The sequence below is a fragment of the Protomyctophum parallelum genome (genome assembly GCF_964188405.1).
Source record: "Protomyctophum parallelum genome assembly, chromosome: 3".
NCBI classification, from domain to species: Eukaryota; Metazoa; Chordata; class Actinopteri; order Myctophiformes; family Myctophidae; genus Protomyctophum; species Protomyctophum parallelum.
The window spans coordinates 37936076-37955754 of NC_139698.1; the positions used below are offsets into that span (position 1 = coordinate 37936076).

Genomic DNA, 19679 nt, shown 5'->3' on the forward strand with positions numbered 1-19679 from the left:
CCTCTTATTTTATCTCCAAATGGCACAGTTACATACACACTCACACAACAATCCATTTTGTATTGAAAATGTATAGTATATAAGCATACGTTGCTGTCCGGAGGAAACCCCATAACTCAATTTTTGAGGTTTTTGATTTTATTCCATGAATCAGAGCTATTGAACACCCTTTACGTCTATGTGTTGTTTTGGAAATATTGAACCAATGGAAAGTGCATTAGACAAAATATCCTAACTCCATTGGACCCTCAAACTGGACTGCTAAAACAGCTAACTCCACCACCTCTCTCCTTCTCATGCAAGTAATTGACAATATCTAAAGTCACAACACCAACTTTGATGAGGCAGTATTGCATAGTTTAAAAAATATATGGTTTTATTAATTTCCTTAAAAACTTATATTTTTCATTTCCTGAAAAATGAACATTTTGGAGTTATGAGGTTTCCTCCGGACAACAGAGATATATAAACACAAACACTTTCTAGAAGCCCAAAGGTTGACGTCAAGCACAGACCAAACCCTGTTATGGATAATTTCCTCAAAGGTCTCTATCAGCCAACACGTCTGACCATTTCATTACTTTCTTCATCTAGAAAGAAATCAATAGAGCTATTAAATTCAGCTTCAAAGCAGACCTGCCCAGACAAAATCCCCTTGCCATCATCAATAAAGGAATGTGAGGCAAAGGAAGCTAGACAAACGTTACTTAAATATTTATAGACGGAGGGATGATGGTATTTCAAGTAGTGAGTCTACAGGCATTTCAGGAAAGAATAGTTACAGTTGTGTATTTATAAATGTATATTTTAGCAAATCACCTTACTGCCAACAATGTTTGCACACTACACTTACACTGTACCTTCCTGCCCCTGCTGCCAACAATGTAATGTAGACAACAATGAGGGAAAAACACACTCATAAAAAACAGTGTAAAACCATGCTGTCCCTCCTCTCCACACCCTGGCTGACCTGGTATATTGTACTGCACTGCTTCTTTTTGTGCATAACAAATATGTTGTTTGTTTAGACCTATTGGTACAGGCAACAGCACAGTCATGGTTAAGACTACCATTTCAATACCTCCTCTGCTTATACATCCTCTGGTCCTAACTGTGAGGTCCAGTCCCAAGCATTCATTGATGCTCACCTGGAATACAAGCTAAGATCAGCTATTTTCTTATTTTTCTTATACACTTATATGAACATCTTTAAACATGCAAACAATGATGATGCTTATATGACAAAATAATTGAGATTAGACGAATATGTAATAATTGTGACTAACATACAGGTCAGGCAAAAACACACACTTTCTATTATTAATTAATTTAATTCATTAATTGGTTGATTTTATTTTAAGCCTAAGTATTCATTCCAGTCTCCCAGAACCAGTGAGGGCAGCTGTAGGGCAGTCTGGAGTCGGGACGCATTGTTTCTTTGAGGTGTCTGGGACTGTGTGTGTACATCTACACCTCTGTTCCTGGCCAGAGATGTGGGACGCACAGGAATGTCAAAGTTTAGCTGTGAACTAACACACTTGTATGTTAAGGTCAGCAGCGGCGCTGATAAGGCTCATTGTGTCTGTGTGGAGCTTAATAGAGAACCCCCGGGAGCCAGACTCGAATCACTCAGGAAACAGAGCTAAGTCACCAGGGGCCTCTTAGCCTCAACACATACAGTACTCGCGCACGCAACATACACACAGAGGTACAGTATGATAGGCCACAGGCACACACAAGCATTCACATGTACACTGCAACAGCACCACAACAACCCACCTTTCACCAGTTATTCTGAGAAACGCGTGCATGCGAGCATGCATGGCTGCGTGCGAGCGTACTTGTGTGCGTGCGTGCACAATGCCATAGTCATTATGAGTCATCCTACTAATGGAGGCAGAGAAAATGGTCCGTGGGAAATGGGCCAAGACTCCGCTTCAGTCTTCCACTGTTTATCTCCCTTATACTGTAAATACTGTACGGACCAGAAAGACAGACAGAGAGAAAGATGATGCACACTTGCTTATGAGCATGCACACGCACACGCACACACACACACACACACACACACACACACACACACACACACACACACACACACACACACACACACACACACACACACACACACACACACACACACACACACACACACACACACACACACACCATTATGTGTCTATCAACACGTTAATCGTATGTTCCTGAAGGTATTAACTGGCCATAACAAAGCTAAACACTAAGAAATAATAAATACAACCGGGGCGTATTGAAAAGACTGGCATGGCTTAATAACTGCATTAGATTAGCTGGATGCCTTTCAAATGTTAAACATGTTAGACATGTTAAACATTGGCGTTGAGTGTTGTTGGGAAGGCAAGGAAAATAGATCAGTACGAATGAAAAGGAACCAAACAAAGGAAACAGGATCATATGAAGGTGTTAACTACAAAGTTTGACAATCAGTATTTACCATTTACTAGGGCTGGGACGTTAACTGATTCATTTTGATTAATTAATTACAGAAACAGCAACACAATCACATTTTTGAACCACAGAACCTCTCTGTGGACGACCGATTAGCTTTATATATAAAAAAAGTGAGTGTTGCTGTAGCTCCTCCCTGGCCTGTCTGTGTCTGTGTGTTAGGCTGTGCAACAGTGACACTTGGTAAACAAACGCTATGACGCTATTTTCGTGCTCGGACACAGGGACAGACCAAGGGACACAGCCACACACACAGCTGTATATAATAGTGGTTGCACCACTCAAAAACTCACTCACTCGCTCATTGATTTACTCGTATACCAAAATCTGCTTTAATTGGGAAAAAAGCTTCTCAGGTCAAAATGTATATGCGATTAAATTTGATTAATTAATTACAATGCCTCGAATGAATTAGATATATATTTTTAATTGCGGCCCAGCCCTACTATTTACTGTTCCAGTCTACCAGTGGCATCCTAAAAGAACATTTACTGTAACTGTCCACTACAAGCACGTTATATCCCCAAACCATTTACTATGGCATGACATTATTAGGCAAATATCTTCTTCATCCTCATTTATTAATATATATATTTTTTTGTATACACTATGACTATGTGTTATCTGTGATCTATTATTCACACTCTGTCTCTGATAAAACTGCAGCAGTGGAACACATTACAACACAGCCTGTCTGCAGTGGTTTACAACGTCCCTAAAGCCAGGCTAGAAAGGCTCCCTGGTTCCCAATCCTGTCGAGTCCGTCCGTCTCAATGTCTGCCTGTTTAGTATGGTCAAGGTTGTTATTAGGTAGTAGCATACGTTATGAGCAGAGGATCATTAACACTGGCTTTGGCACAGCAATGCCAGCGAGTGCTGAAAATGTGTCTCAGCTGACTGAGCGAACAGGAGAGCAGGAAGAGACAGATAAATTAAATGAGCTGTGAGAAATTGTGTCAGAGGAGGAAAAAATGATTGTTTCTTTTTCAATGGACTGAACACTAATGATAATCGTTCACACACACTTGCTCCCTTATACGTGTAAACACACACACACACACACACACACCACTTGATGGCCCATTCTCTGACTGTGGTCGTAAATGACTTGTTTATGACTATTGCAGCATCACGATTCAACCAACACACAATAAGGCTTTTATGGTCGCTGGAAATGCACACACACACACTTGTACCCCTAGGCAAAATACACACATGCACACGCACACACATGCAAACATACAAACCAGTTTTCCTAATAGCATCAAGCGCGCTAATGCTGTTATCTGGGATGTATCGGCTGCAAGACAGAGCATTATAAAAAGCACAGAAGAAGGCTATTTCCAGCCCACCGCAGAATCCAAAATCAACTCTGGCCTGTACCTAAATGTGTCTGAGGGATAACATGACTGACCCAAACTACTGTAGTCAGGATTAAACCATTTTTAGTTTTGCCAACAATACAACATAAACTACAATAGTTGCGTTCAATGTACTATAAAGGGTGAACCACTCTCCACTGCACTGGGTGATGTTATTGTCACCGTTTCCAGATGGGGCCATTAAATATGGAAGATGTTTCATTCATACCATCTCGATTCCAGATTTTCCATCAAAATGGGGAAACCAGGCAATGTGGCTTTAAATGTAGGCAGGGGGCATGTGAGGACTCTGTGCAAGCTGTGCAGAATTGCGTTATTTTCTAACGGGGATCAAATTAACACAAGGGGAAGCGCCAATCTAATTACAATTTAAGAGGTGTAAATGAAATTAATATAGAACCTAATGGAAGTGATATTGTAAATCAATTTGAAGCTTAAATTGAATTTCCATAGGTAGTCCCAGGTGTCGCACTGGGCCAATCTGTTGTCGGGATCTGGGGGCTGTAGGTATGCTAGTTTCGGCTACATCCCAGCCTAAGAAAATGGCAGAGCTCAATTACTGACACTAGGAAAGAAAATATTTTGTGTGAAAGCATGGCTAAGTGGGGTTTGTAAAAGGACATGAATGTGAGTTATAAAAACAGCAGTCTCCAAAAATAAATGTATATAGATTGTTTTTCCTTTTTGTTTTTCTTTCTGAAGTGGGGGTCAAGTCATGCATGCTTTGTACTTTGTTGCAAGCCGTTATCGCAGGGTAAAAATAGCCGAAATATAATAGGAAAGAGCTACCACCCTAGTGTTCATGTGCGAAGATGTTTGCTTCAGGGGAAACTAAATTTGAAGGTGTGCTGTTCAAAAAATAATTAAATAGAATGTTTGAGGGGGGGAAAAGAAAAAATATATATTACCAAAAGTAATCAAACTATGCTATAAAAACTGGTAAAACATTTGCCAAATTGTAAATAATATAATAAATAGACAAACGGATTGAAAATAGCCGATCTACAATCTTAGAAATATGCTATTTTCACAATATTTATCTGTGTCAAACTAAATGTAATGTCTCAACTTCTGCAATTCCATTTTTGTATTATTATATTATTTATCCCACAATTTTGTAAAACATTTTTCACCTAGTGTCAATTATCTAATGTAATCCTGGGCTCTACACTCCCTCCGCCAACCTGGGGAGAGCAACGGACTGACCTCATGCTTCCTTCAGTGCATGAGCGTCCAAGCCGCTTCTTTTCACCTGAGGGGGGAGTTTTCCTGGTTGGATGTAGCGTGTGGAAGGAACACGTTATGCGAACCAGTTATTTTCCCCTCCATCAGGTGCCCCGGATGGCCAGCATGTTTTTTTGTGGGGGAACCTACCCTAGGGGACACGGGGAAAACATGCAAACTCCACACAGAAAGGCCCTTGTGCCATCCCCACCTAGGGTATGGGCACTGATGACACGAGGGAGAGAACACACCCCCAGCGTCACAGTAATAGTCCCATAGCAACACTGTAATACAGCTTAAATGTGTTTTGATGCAGATGAAATTTTGAGGACAGAGCAAGTAGTGACATCATGATAATAGCTACGGTAATCAGAAGTTGTGTGCCTGCGTAGTGCGTACAGTGTGTGTGTGTGTTGCATGTATCCAACAAAGGCCTCACTGTGTGATCATCCCTCAAATGTCACCAATGACGCCACTGGGAATATCAATAAGATTCTTCAAAAACTACAAACAGAATGCATACAGTACCCCCCCCACACACACACACACACACACACACACACACACACACACACACACACCTACCTTTATTGTGACCATAGGTCGCATTTACTATGAAATCATACATTTTTTCCATCAGTCAGTCACTCCAAATCCCCATACATGGGAAAGCCCCCATACAGTATATGGTGCCCAGGTCCACATAGGTGTGAAGCACCGGACTAGCCGTTCCAGGCTTGAGGCATGTTGGTAGAATCCCTTTGTTACAGTGTGACTGTATACAAACTTTTAAAATGTATGAAGCTCAGAATTCATTGTGCTTCTAGATGAGTGCCAAATGGACAAAATGTCAACAACCGTTTTACGGTTCTTGTAAAACCCTGGATCTACTAAAAGTAGAGTTCCAATTAAAACACAGTAAACTAAAGAGTTGAGGGATTTGTTTAAAAAGCCAGTCTGGGCCGTATCTCCAAAACAACAAGCAGCTCATTTGGATCACATACAGACCCCCTGCTGGTTAAGGGCTGAGAAAGGGATTGACATCTGCACACAGTACCGCGCACGCACGCACGCATGCACACACACACACACACACACACACACACACACACACTGGCACACGCACAAACGCATGCACGCAAGCAACCCACGCACGCACGAACGCACGCACGCACGCACACACACTCTACAGTGCACTGCACTGCATGCACACTAACAGCACACTTTAAGACACTCCCTACAGCCTGCACGCAACGCAACGCAACTTTGTACAAGCAGACATTCACAAATACATGCATAGAAGTTAGATGGAAGATTTAACACAACCCAGAAAGACACAAACACATTCACAGACTGATGACATAGATCTGTCCACTGGATGTCACGAGGGCATAGAAAGGCCAGGAAAGGGTAAACCATAGGCATGAGAGGGGGGGGTACCTTTATAACAAACAACAAGTCCAGAGAAATGGGTCAAAGCAAGTTCAACAGTGCACAACCTCTCCAAAAGGTCACTGTGTGTGTGTGTGTGTGTGTGTGTGTGTGTGTGTGTGTGTGTGTGTGTGTGTGTGTGTGTGTGTGTGTGTGTGTGTGTGTGTGTGAGACTGTGTGTGACTGTGTGACTGTGTGTGTGTGTGTATTTTAAGTTACACAAAATGTACTCGAAAATGTGCTCTTCAGAGCACAGGTCTCCGCCAGGTTGTGGGCCAGCAAAGTTCGAAATTTGGACAAAATTAGTAGGAGTAATTTAAAAATAAATGGCTTAACAAAAGTCTGCCTCCTGGTGGCACTATAATAGGGCAATGTTAAAAGGGTGGAATTTGTTCCTCAACGTAGTGCAAAGCTGCATGCACATTCACCACAATCAGATGCTGCATTCATTATTTGTGGCATTCTGTTAGAAACGGGCCATTCCAGAAAACTTTAGATGCCAATCTTAGCCAATCAGGATCGAATATGAAAGATATAACAGATCCGTCTTGATGACATGACTATAGAGATCATGTGTACCGATTTGTGTTAAATTTGGATTTAATCGGAAGGAGTAATATATATATATATATATATATATATATATTTTTTTTACATAAGTCTGCCTCTTGGTGGCGCTATGAAAGGCAGATGTGAAAAATGCAGGGCAAAGGTAAAACCTTTGCCTCTTGGGAGTGCACATACCAAGTTTTACACAGATCAATTCAGTTATAGGTAAAGACACGAATCACCCTGTAGTGCCACCAAGACGTCGATTTGAAAGTTTTGCCTGCTCCAAAATGGAGCACTCCTGCAAACTTTGGAAGCCAATCTTAGTCAATCAGGATGGAGTATGAAAAATATGAAAGACCCGTTTCGTTTAATGACTATAGATGCTGCTATATGCTGTGTATATTATGCTGTGTACCGATTTACGTGATGTTTGGACAGTCATTAGTACTGTCCAAAAAGTTGTTTAGCAAAAATCAGCCTCCTGGTGGGGCTATAACAGGCCCATGTGAAACAATTGGAGCAGAGGTTCTGCTATGGTATGGAGTGTGTGTGCACAGTTTTGTTGCGATTTTGTTGTGATTTGCTGATCACAAACAGACAGACAGGTTGGAAAAAATTGCTCCGGGCACACCATCGGTTTAGAAATGATTAACAAAACATTTTAAATGAGTCGTATAAGTAATATGCAGAATACGAATATTGTATATGATTGTAACCCAATAGTGCTGCTATGGTGTTACACGCTCATTCTCTGGCATGGCAAGAGCGTGGAAGGAAAACAACTTGGATACAGAGGTTAGTGGGACTTCCAAATGGTAACACAGTAATGATCAGGGATAGGGATGGTTACTTTTTATTGATATTGACACCATTGTCTAGAGTGCTTAATGATCCTAGTCTATATCAATAGCACTATCAATACTTTTCTATTATTTTGGTGGGAAGACGAGATTACAATAAATCCTTAACAGAACTGGTATTGCTTATATTGTTTAACTGTGAATCTGTGACTGATTGATTTCTGAACAGAATGAAAAGAACCTAGCATATAATACATTTTTAATTTGGTCAAATTGAATAATCGTTTTATGTTTCAATAAGTCATTTTCACACTGAGATGTTGGTTAATGTCTGTTCTTATTGACACTTTAAGAGATTACAGTTCTTTGAAGATGTCATGTCAAGGCAACACAAAAACCCCCCACTAAAAACGGCCATAGCCACTTGACGGCTATGGCTGTTTTTAGCCCAATGAGTGTTTTTTGTGCATAAATAAAGCTTGGAATGGATTCAGAATCATGAAAACCCCCTAGTTTGACACGTCACATGCTACTGAAAGCAGATTTTTTTTAGGTAATTTTGCCTTATGGTGGCCATATGGATTTGGGGCTCTCGTGAATTTTCCCCTCATCTTTGCGATTTACCTGTGGGTTCAATTTGTTTAATAACCCTCCTAGATCACACATCCACCTTTGCCCTCCGCAATACAATACGACTCGATGGCAGACACAGCACTGCATTGGGTCCTCCGCAATACAATACGACTCGATGGCAGACACAGCACTGCATCGGGTCCTCTGCAATACAATACGACTCGATGGCAGACACTAGGGTTGGGTGACGATACGAATACATCGTCAATCGCGAATATACGAATCCAATCGCCGAATATTTTTATTAGGCGATTTCTCGGGACGATTTAGCCCAATTAACATGTAAAGTGTGAGCAACATGTAGTAACAGCGGCCGGGTGAAAATCCCCCGTTATAATGGTATGCTCCCTGCCTCCCACTGTCCCCGCACTCAGCACTGTCAGCAGCCAGCATCGGGCACCGGGGCACGGCACTTACGGCAGCCGCCAGCCAAAGTAAAGGCTGGGAGCTGGGAGGATGTAGCCTACATGTTGTTTAAGCTCCGGAGTCCAGACCCATGCAGTTTAATAATATACAGTCACAACAGAATGCACACTGCTGTCTCGTGTCTCATCACAATCCCAATGCGCCACCCGTGAGTGGCGGGGGGGGAAATAAAAAAAACTTTCTACTAGTGTTAGTGTATAGGCTCGGGGATCATAATAGCGCTTAGCTTAGCATTAGCTTAGCGTGTAGCCAATACTGGTGCAACCCACTGATTGAACTTCATCTCCGCCTGTAATCCAAGTTATTTTTATTGACAACGTGAACAAACCCCGACACCAGCGCTGCAAAAATAGACAGATCTACAAGCTCTCAACGCGTAGCGAACGGCACTGCAAAAAGAGGCAGGACGCGATGCCTTGAGAGCCTGTGTGGATCAGCCCGGGGCGGCCGCAGCAGCTTGTGGGCTCCGCTCCGAGCCTCCGACGTGCGGGGAGGGAAGGGAGCTAGTTACCCTGCCTGGCTGCGCTGCAGTCTGCAGAAACAGACTGATCTACAAGCTCTCAACGCCTAGCGAACGGAGCTGCGAAAACAGGCAGGACGCGGCGCCTTGAGAGCTTGTAGATCTGGCTTTTTTGCGACCTGCAGTGAGCTGTTCTCACTTTACTTTTATGACACGAATACATCGTCAATCGGCGAATATTGGTCAGACGATTGGCGGTTGAAAAAAATTGGCATATCGCCCAACCTTAGCAGACACAGCACTGCATCGGGTCCTCTGCAATACAATACGACTCGATGGCAGACACAGCACTGCATCGGGTCCTCTTCAATACAATACGACTCGATGGCAGACACAGCACTGCATCGGGTCCTCTGCAATACAATACGACTCGATGGCAGACACAGCACTGCATCGGGTCCTCTGCAATACAATACGACTCGATGGCAGACACAGCACTGCATCGGGTCCTCTGCAATACAATACGACTCGATGGCAGACACAGCACTGCATCGGGTCCTCTGCAATACAATACGACTCGATGGCAGACACAGCACTGCATCGGGTCCTCTGCAATACAATACGACTCGATGGCAGACACAGCACTGCATTGGGTCCTCTGCAATATGCATGCACACATTGCAGAGTGCAATCAGACATTCTCGAGATACACAAACGTAAAGATATGCATACTGAAATACTGACTGTGTACATGTATGTGAGACAAAGAGAGAGAGACCTCAGTTGAACCATAAACCATGAAGCATTTTGCTGTGCGCGCACGCACGAGCGCACACTCGCACACATACACACACACCTCTCATATAAGGCGATTAGATCAAGAGGATTTAGTCAGAAATAAAGATCACTGAGCTCTAAAGACTTGAAACATCTGTACAAAGAGGCACATGCTTCAAAGGTCCTCAGAAGACATATCTGGACCTCTTTTTTTTTCTTTTTAATTATAATGCGTTTCATTTTCTCTGTTTAACCTAATGCAGTCCAAATTCTAATCCCCCCGTACTGTAGTCCCATGTCACTGCTGACCCCTACTGGTTGGCTCATTAGGGAGGGTGTAGAATGTAGAGTGTCTTCTCTGTGATGTCCTTAGTATACTTCTGTTCACCTGGTCAAGGGGAGTTTCACCGGCAGTACATAATGCATGCAGAAGAACATGCTATTCCTCTCGTTTCCACTCCCCACTTAACTGGCTCCCAGACTATCCTGTATGAGTCGCTAGTGCAACCCTCGGGCAGGAACTTGACCCATGTGCACTGCCACCCGGATTCATGTATTTTGCTATATCGGGCACATTCACACAGTGTTTTCAACAGGCAGAAGGTAAAAAATTACAGGCTGATAGGACTCTAGGAGCATACCATTATAACGAACGGGAGGAGAGGGTTTCCACTTTCCACCCGGCCGCTTTTACGACTTTGCTGCCCCAAATCGATTCGCATATTGCTCACACTTACATTATTTCGCTGTAGGTTAAAATTATTTAGCAAAAGAAGAAAATTGCAGCGAAAAATAACCTAATAAAAATAATCGGCGATTGGACTCGTAAAATAACGATTGACGATAGATTCGTATCGTCACCCAACCCTAGCGGCGCGCAAAATATAATAAAGACCCCAAAACAAAGTGACAAGAAAGTAATATAAGGCCTGAGCCTTAGAACAACACCACACAGAAACATTTTCATTTGTCCTTTTGTAACTCCCAGAGTGTACAAAATACAAATGTAATCAAATCCAATTGGCTACATTTGTACACTCGGTGGCAGTGGCTCAAGAGATACCATAGAGGGGCCATTTGGGAAAATCTGAAGTTTCCTGGTTCAATCCCCAGCTTCCCAATGGATAGTGTTGAAGAGTGCCCTTGAACAAGACACAACAATTAACTCATAATGTTGGTACCTTGCATGGTTTTCTCCAGTGTCAGTATGTGAATTAGTATGTGTAAGTATTGCACATTGTAGCATGTGGGATATAATGAACTATATAAATGCTCCATGTACCATTTAACCTGAGAGTTGTTTACTTAACCACTTAAACTCTATATACTTCATTGACCAGGGTTCTCCTGGGGCCTATTTGGTCCCCTAATTTCTTTCCCTCTAGACGCGAAATCTCTTCGATAAAAGTTGCCAAAGATCACATTGCATTGCTTTGATATAGGTGGACCATTAGGCTATAATGTCTGCCTGTTATGGCAGGCCCAGAATTGGGACAATAAGGTTTGTGTGGTTAATGGATCCTGCAGACTGGTGGTTAACAGAGCTTGAGGAGACACAGACGGGTTGATTGATGGATTGTCATCAATGGAAGCATTGGAATTAGTGTGTGTCATAACCTTTTTTTAACTAGCCCACTGAGATCAAAGGGTCAGCACCACAGAGAGAGAGACACACACACACACACACACACACACACACACACACACACACAGACCACACACGCGTGTGTGTATATGCGTGCGTCTGTCCGTCTATCTGGCTAGCTAGCTAAATCTGGTGGTCTCAAATTTCAATCTGTCTTTCCCTCTGTTGTGACATGTTGATGCTCAGGGTAACTGGACGGTGGGCATGAGGAAGACGATACAGAGTTTAAACCTGTTCACAACTATTAACACCCCGAATGCCCGGGGTTATTTAATCCATTTAATCATAGCGCCCAGCGATTTATAGCAGCGGAGCACATTTTGCGACATTTATGCTATCCCGGATGTGGCTGAAGTAGCTTGATGTAGCCAAAACACTCTCTATGCGATCGACAACGGGAGGTATGATTAATTCTAACCGCAATGGGCCGTCTAACACATAATCTGTTCTTAGAATTGGACGTAATGATTTAGATCAAGAGTTATTCACGTTTTAAGATTTTTGGTCTCGTCGGCTAAAATGGGGGGGGAACATTTTCGATGACGTCCCACCATGAAAATAACATGGAATGTTGCGCAACAGACGCTCCCAGCCTGTGGAGCGATGCTATCGGTTTTGATATCAATAATACCCGTCCTTTTCATCAATCTCCGTCCTGAGCGCTGGGCGTTACAAATTGATTGAACGGAGAACTCCGTCCATGCCGCTCAGGATGTCAACATTCACACTACTAAGGCTGTCCCTGAGCCCTGTTTTTAGGATTAGAGCTTCGGCAGGGATTTTCAAGCGAATGTACGAACCATCATTTTCAATTAATTTAACAGAAAATTTTACCTCAAGCTGCAATTCATTATAGATCCTATGGGGGGCGACATTGCATTATTGGTGGAAAAAAGTGAATTCCACGTCTTGAAAATAGCTGATCTGCAAGCTCACAGCAGGTTGTAGATGAGACGCGTTGCAAGATCATTCTTCACAGTTCATAGGCTATCTGCGCGAAAGAGCTAGCAATGTAGGCTTGTGTGCTGCGGCTGTACGCACACATCGGAGAAAGTGCATGTAAGAGAGATTACATTAATTTAGTGTTAGTCTAGAGATTATTGTATTGCGGAACCTTGTCAGGCTTTAGCTTTTAGTTAATAACTAAAAATGAAAAAAGAAAAAGGTTCGAGCCCATTCATTGAGGTTCGAGTGCCAACGTAACGACCGAGTGTCTGAACCTTCGAATGCTTGGGGACAGCCTTACACACAACCATAGGATTTAATTTGCAAACGTGTGTATATAACAGAATCACATAAGCATGCACTGTCACAAACACAAAGCAAAAAATGTGAAATTGATACAATCAGAGGTGCAAGGAGGTTCTGCTTAGCACACACACACACACACACACACACACACACACACACAACTGTCATCTACTGTACAATGACAGCAGGGAAGCAGTGGACATTTTTAATTCATAGGTTTAGTTTACCCAGTGTTGATGGAGATAATTTCTATGAGTGGGTTCTTTCGGATTTTGGGCAGGTCTAATCGGGCCCCTCCAAGCCTTCTGCCTCCATCTTTCTTCTGACTCAAGAGACGAACTGAGTGACCTGCAAAAGAACAGACACAGCGATATTAACCAAAGAGACAACTAGGTATGTCTACATAATCATGTGTGCGCACGCACGAGCACACACACACACACACACACACACACACACAAACGGTACTTAGTAGTTGAATGTACTTTATCAGAGTGCTGTTGTTGGGTTTGAGCTCTCGTTGTGGGCACTGGCATAACAACCCAAATGAAAAATACAACTCCAAATCTACTATCAGCAACTTCATATCGTAGATCAGGGCACTGAAAATGGTGGAAGGAAAGGCAAGATAGCGACATCTGTGAGTGCTAGGGAATCGTCACATTCCACAAATAAAACAGTTTCATTACATCTCTATACACCAGTATACTGCCCTGTGACCAAACCCCTGAATGTGCTTCAGAGAATGGTGAGGCGTGGTGGTCTGTGTGTCGGGCCGTCCGTCCACCACTTCTCAAACTGAATATCTTGAAGACTACGGCACTGGCTGGATTGCCATGGAATTTACTGTGCACTTTCATGCTCCCATTAATTTTTGGTGATCCCATGGGCTTTCCACTAACACCACCCGTAGGCCAAAATCTCCACTTGCACACACAACATTTCTAAATTGAATGGGTAGATTGCCATGAAACTTGCTGATGCACATTTGCGCTCCCGGGTGCATGAACCCTAACCATTTGAATGATCCCATGACCTTTCCTCAAGATCCAAAATGACAAGTTTTCACACAACATATTTCAAAACCAAAAGGCAATCTAAAGGCATGAACCCCTACTAGCTATTTGGGTGAACATAATCTACAGTAGCACCACCCTTCGGCCAGACGTGTCTGGTCGTATGAGCAGTAAGACCTCAACTCTAGGGAATGCTAGTAGCAGGGATTTTAAACTTGTAGGGTCCCAGATGGTCTATTAGATGATCTATAGCACACAATCTAAAGCACAGGGCACAACTGCATTCAGGGTGTTTCTGCCCTAATTTCGACTGTTAGTTAAGGCAGGACGCAAGTAATAAAGTGTCAACTACAATTATTTGAAATAATGCATACTCTCCTCACCGCTTGTCTTCGTGCAAAGAAAACAGGCATTTACCCAATGCAATATATTGTTGTACGGAGTCCCTCAGATATGTCATCTACCATGTTGAACATGAGTGTTATTGTGTTGGACTGTAATGGACTTAAATTGAAGCAGGTGGACCATGTGGCCATGTACCTGGTCGAAGTTCCTCCTGTAGCCTATATCCAAGAGACATCTACAGTGTGACATCTTGACATATAAACTTAAAAATCTTAAAATGCTCACTCTCAGTAAAGGGTACTTTTAAACCACTTATTAAAGCATGATGGATGGCTGGGTGCTCCGCGTGTCGGGAGCGCTGGATTTCATTATGAACTGTTACAGCAGCGTCACACTGTCTAAATCAGTGCTTCTCAAACTTTTCAGGCCGTGACCCCCCAGAATAATCATATTTGTATTCGTATTCAATTTTGGATCTACAATCTCACAAGGCGCCTTGCGAGATTGTAGATCCACTATTTTCACAATTTTTGCCTCTTTCTTATATTCTTTGACAATTTGGCCAATGTTTGATCAGTTTTTATTGTATAGTTTGCTGATTACTTTAGATGCCGTTTCCATGCTATTTTTTAGGTATTAAAGAAGTCCAACCCACAGGTTGAGAACCCCTGGTCTAAATAATAAGGAAATATATGTGCTGTCACTGATCCCGGCAGTTAGTCTAACTACAGACTAGTATAAAACACAATTACTTTGTTACACTTGCTGTGTGTAAGATACCAATGTGCCAGACCACACCTCATTTTAACACAAACACATGTCCATTGGCACTATACTGATAATATACTGATAAGTGTAGCAAAGTAAAAATATAAATGATAAATGGTGTATTTATATAGCGCTTTTATCCAAAGAGCTTTACATAGATTGTGCATTATATTCACACACACATTCATACAGCGATGGCAGAGGAAACCATACAAGGCACCAACCTGCTCATCAGGAGCAATTAGGGGCTCAACTACAGAGTCTTGCTCAAGGACACTTCCACACTAACTCTGGGGAAGCCCGGGATCAACTGGGAACCTCACAGTTCCCATCTGGCCGCCTTACCAGCCACTCTACCCCTGAGCCACTGCCGCCCCACTAATATTGCCCAGTTTGGTTGGTTGACAATTTTCTACTCAAGATAAAAAATTGGATGAAAGCCTAGCACTAGCCAATAGGTTGTGATGTCAGATGACAAGCAAGCTCTGTGTGTGTGTGTGTGTGTGTGTGTGTGTGTGTGTGTGTGTGTGTGTGTGTGTGTGTGTGTGTGTGTGTGTGTGTGTGTGTGTGTGTGTTAGAAGGAGCCGCTCAGGGGTGTTATTGTCTTCCTGTTTTTCATCCCTTTTTACACTAGTCCCTTGGGGGGCGGGCTTAGGGCAGAAAGGAAGGGCTATCGATTGGTAGATAAAAATGACAATCTGCCCCCGAAGGAGGACAAAGAGCCAATCGGCGAAGCGTGACCAGTCGTAATATCCCAGGTACAAGCGGGGAAATGAGAAAACTTCCCTCATGGAAAACAACTGGGATTTGGCATTTGGCAGTCGGATTCCATCTAGCCTCGCTATCGTCCAATCCGTCCCGAGACTGGTCAAGGATTGTAATGGAAAGAGCAGATTGGGAATTAGCACTATTCTCATCCTTCCTTTCAACTGTCTGTCCATCTATTCATCCATCCCTCCCTCCGTTTATCCTTCATTCAATACATCCATCCATCCCTCCACTCCAGAGGTCTCTCACACAAACAGTGTAAACACCTCACATGAGAATGGAAGGACTGAGGGAAAGAGAGAAAGTACAAAGCCGAGATGCGTAAATGAAAATGAGAAATTATAAGTCAAAGAAGTCAACTATCACACTGGGGATATTCAACCCATCAAAACAACTTCCTTAAAGTGCCAATGGTACATTTGGTTTATATACTTCATTTTAGCAGGGAACCTCCTTGAGGACACCTGGGGGTCCCTGGTTCACTTTGAGAACAAGTAGCCATTGCATTGTTGTTTTTTATTCGTTTTTATTTACATTATTAACAACTACCTGTCAGTGGGGAGTGTTGGCTGGGAGGAGGAGTAGGACTAAGGCCCTGTACGTCCTCTCTTGGGGGGGGGGGGGGGGGGGGGGGGGTACTACCTGTCAGCGGGGAGTGTTGGCTGATGAAGGAATATCAACATCCTAATACTGGGGGGTCAAATTATGACAGGCAATTCCTGCTGTCAAAATATGACACCCCAGTCAAAAAACACTTTGTTTGAAATAGACACTCATGCTTTCCAAGGTGTCATTTGGGGTCCTAAGGATGTTAGTTTGGGCATCATGAATGTGTGTGTGTGTGTGTGTGTGTGTGTGTATGTGTGTGTGTGTGCGCGCGCGCGTGTGCGTGCATGTGCGTGCGTGCGTGCGTGTGTAAACATGGTGACTGCTGTAAGCAAAACAGAGGCTTTCAGTCCCGCTATGACTATTTGTCATCATAATTACACAGTTTACAGGAAGTGACCGCCGAGGAAGCAATGATCACACAAATATGTATCTAATTTTCTTGTTGCCGACCAGCCTTCTCTCCGCCCTCTTCTTTTCTGTTGTCATCTCTCCCTCTTCCCCCCCTTTGTTCTCCTCTGTCTTCTATTAATGGGAGTGGACATAAATCCTTCCTTCCACTCGTACAGTAATGGCGTATTATAACATCACCTACTACAGAAGGGAAGGGGAGAGGAGAGGGGGGGAGTGAGTTGAATCAAGGGTGATGCAGACAGATGGACAAACCACCCTTGCAGAGATCTGTTAAACAAGTGATTACTGAAGCCTCTATTGGACAAAGTATTGACTAGATATAAAGGATGGATACATGGAAAGAGGAAGGGGACAGGGAGATAAAATGATGACATATTGACCTGTGTGCGATGTCTCTCCTGTCCCCCGTTCTCATAAAGAACCTTCCCAGGACAGAACAGCTAGAGAGGAGGGAAGTAGGGCTGGATAAACAGATGAAATAACAGTAGGGAAGGAGGTATAGAGGAGGACAGGGGCCTGTTGTGAGCTTTTATCCTCCAGCTATGTTGACATCATCATCATGTGTGTGTTTGATGTTTATTACATATCATTCTATCATCATTTCCATTGTCCTTCGCTGTGCGTAAACGTTTCCAACCTTTGTTCAGGCAAACCTCCGGAGACTCTGAAGTTGATGACCAAATGATTCATTAAAGGACCACAATGGAAACAAGCTCCAGAGCTTCATTGTTTCATCCAGATTATTTTTTTCCAGACACCTAGAGACTGGTGGCCGTTCACAGGAAAGTTTATTGAAAATGGCAGTGATCTTTTTTTTTTTCCACTGTGTTCCAAACGTGATAATTAACTCCTTAATACCTGGACTTCCACCTCCTTTGCTCCCTGACCTCACCATCACCACCTTCTCTTCCCATCTCTCTCCCCTTCCTCCAATTATCCACCTCCTCTATTTCAGCATATAGACAAGCAAACAGTATATGTTTGTCCTGATGAAATATGGATCAGAGGGTTATGTGGAGGCTTTACAGCAAACTGGTCTGAAGCTAAAGAGATACATTAACCTGGCCTCGTCTTTCTCGCTCGCTCACACGCACACGCGCACACACACACACACACACACACACACACACACACACACACACACACACACACACACACACACACACACACACACACACACACACAAAGCGTATAACAGTTATCCAAGGTTAGCATCTGCTACCCAGATCAGTATGGAGAGAGAGAGAGAGAGAGAGAGAGAGAGAGAGAGAGAGAGAAAGAGAGACATGAGATACAGAGACAGACAAAGAGAGAGACAGTCAGAGAGAAATACATATAGGAAAAAACTGAAGACATCCAAACTGTCCATTTCATAACAAACAAAAAGGCTCAAGTTATTTCCTAATGGAACGGAGCAGAGATCACTTCTATGGCAGATTGCTTGGAGAGAGAAGGCATGAATAGTGAATACAACCTTATTTAGCCGGCTTTGTGTCGTGTGGCAGGGATGATATTTTTTTCTCTTTTAAGAATCCCAACAGTATTCAATAAGACCGGCTAGAGAGTATGAGATTCCACAACCACTAAGAGAGGCCTTCATTAATTGCCCACAATGGGGCTGTGCAACAGCTGCATTTTACTCTTCAAACTACCATTGGACTGTCTTCATATATTGTGACAGCTACACTTATCAAACAGGTACATGTGTGTGTAGCCCTTCACTAATAGATTGGAGCAGAGATCATTGCCATAGAAGATTGCTTTGTGGCAGCATTCTAAGCGTGAATAACGTGAATAACCCCCAAAGATCAAAAGCTAGTGAATACAGCAAGCAATGCTATTACACACCGTCCCGGGTAGCGGTGGTTATCATCCTTAAATGGGCATAAAAGCCAACTGGGTGGCCTTGTAAACATGTTTATTCACATGCGTGCCATTACCGATTTCTTTCACATAGCTGGTATTGCAGTGAAAGCATTGAAGATGTAGCCAAAGGCCCGCTTGTTAGCGAGCTGTGTTCCGAGTTGTGTCACCGTTAATAATGCCACAGACAGCGGTGGTGGCCTAAAGGTTGGAGAAAGGGGCTTATGACTGGAGTAATGTCGTCTCCCTTCCACAACAGCTACCATGATCAAGGTGGCCTTCAGCCAGGCAGCCAACCTCCCACCTACGGGCATCACACACATGCCAACATTCTGGGGGGCACAATTATTATTCAAAAGAAAAAAGAAAGCAAATAGTGACAGGATTTTCTGACATACTGTATAACACTTTGGGGGGATTATTTTAAAACTTCCACTAAATCAGCTCTTTTTTAAGCTCAGTAATCTCCCACTCTAGGGTACAAATACTGTTTCATGTATTTAAACATATGAAGGGGCATAAATGCAGATAGAAATACAATATCCACATTGGCACATTAATTAAAGAGTGCATACAATCACAGATTAAATGACCCTGCATGTCAACATGACAACAGTATTATAAACTAGAAAAAGTGCCCTTCTGGGCACAGGTCTCCACCAGGAGGATAGGAGTGTGTGTGATGTTTGGCAAAATGTTTAGGAGTAATATAAACATGTTTTTTTGTTTTTTTGTTTTTTTGCAACAATTTTCTTCATTTTGTTGAGGAAATGCAGAGCCAGATCACTCATAGCATCTCTGAGGATAGAATTCTGGATGAGCAGGACAGCC

At 42.9% G+C, this 19679-nt stretch overlaps 1 protein-coding gene across 2 annotated transcripts in view; it reads right to left on the reverse strand.

The window, feature by feature from the left end:
* The window catches only part of cdkal1 (CDK5 regulatory subunit associated protein 1-like 1), a 337631-nt gene that overhangs the window by 232873 nt on the left and 85079 nt on the right, over positions 1–19679 (reverse strand). For both annotated transcript variants that reach the window (XM_083760475.1, XM_083760476.1), the window contains one exon: positions 13296–13416. In XM_083760475.1, coding sequence (XP_083616601.1) covers positions 13296–13416 — 121 coding nt within the window. The remainder of the gene's footprint in view (positions 1–13295; positions 13417–19679) is intronic.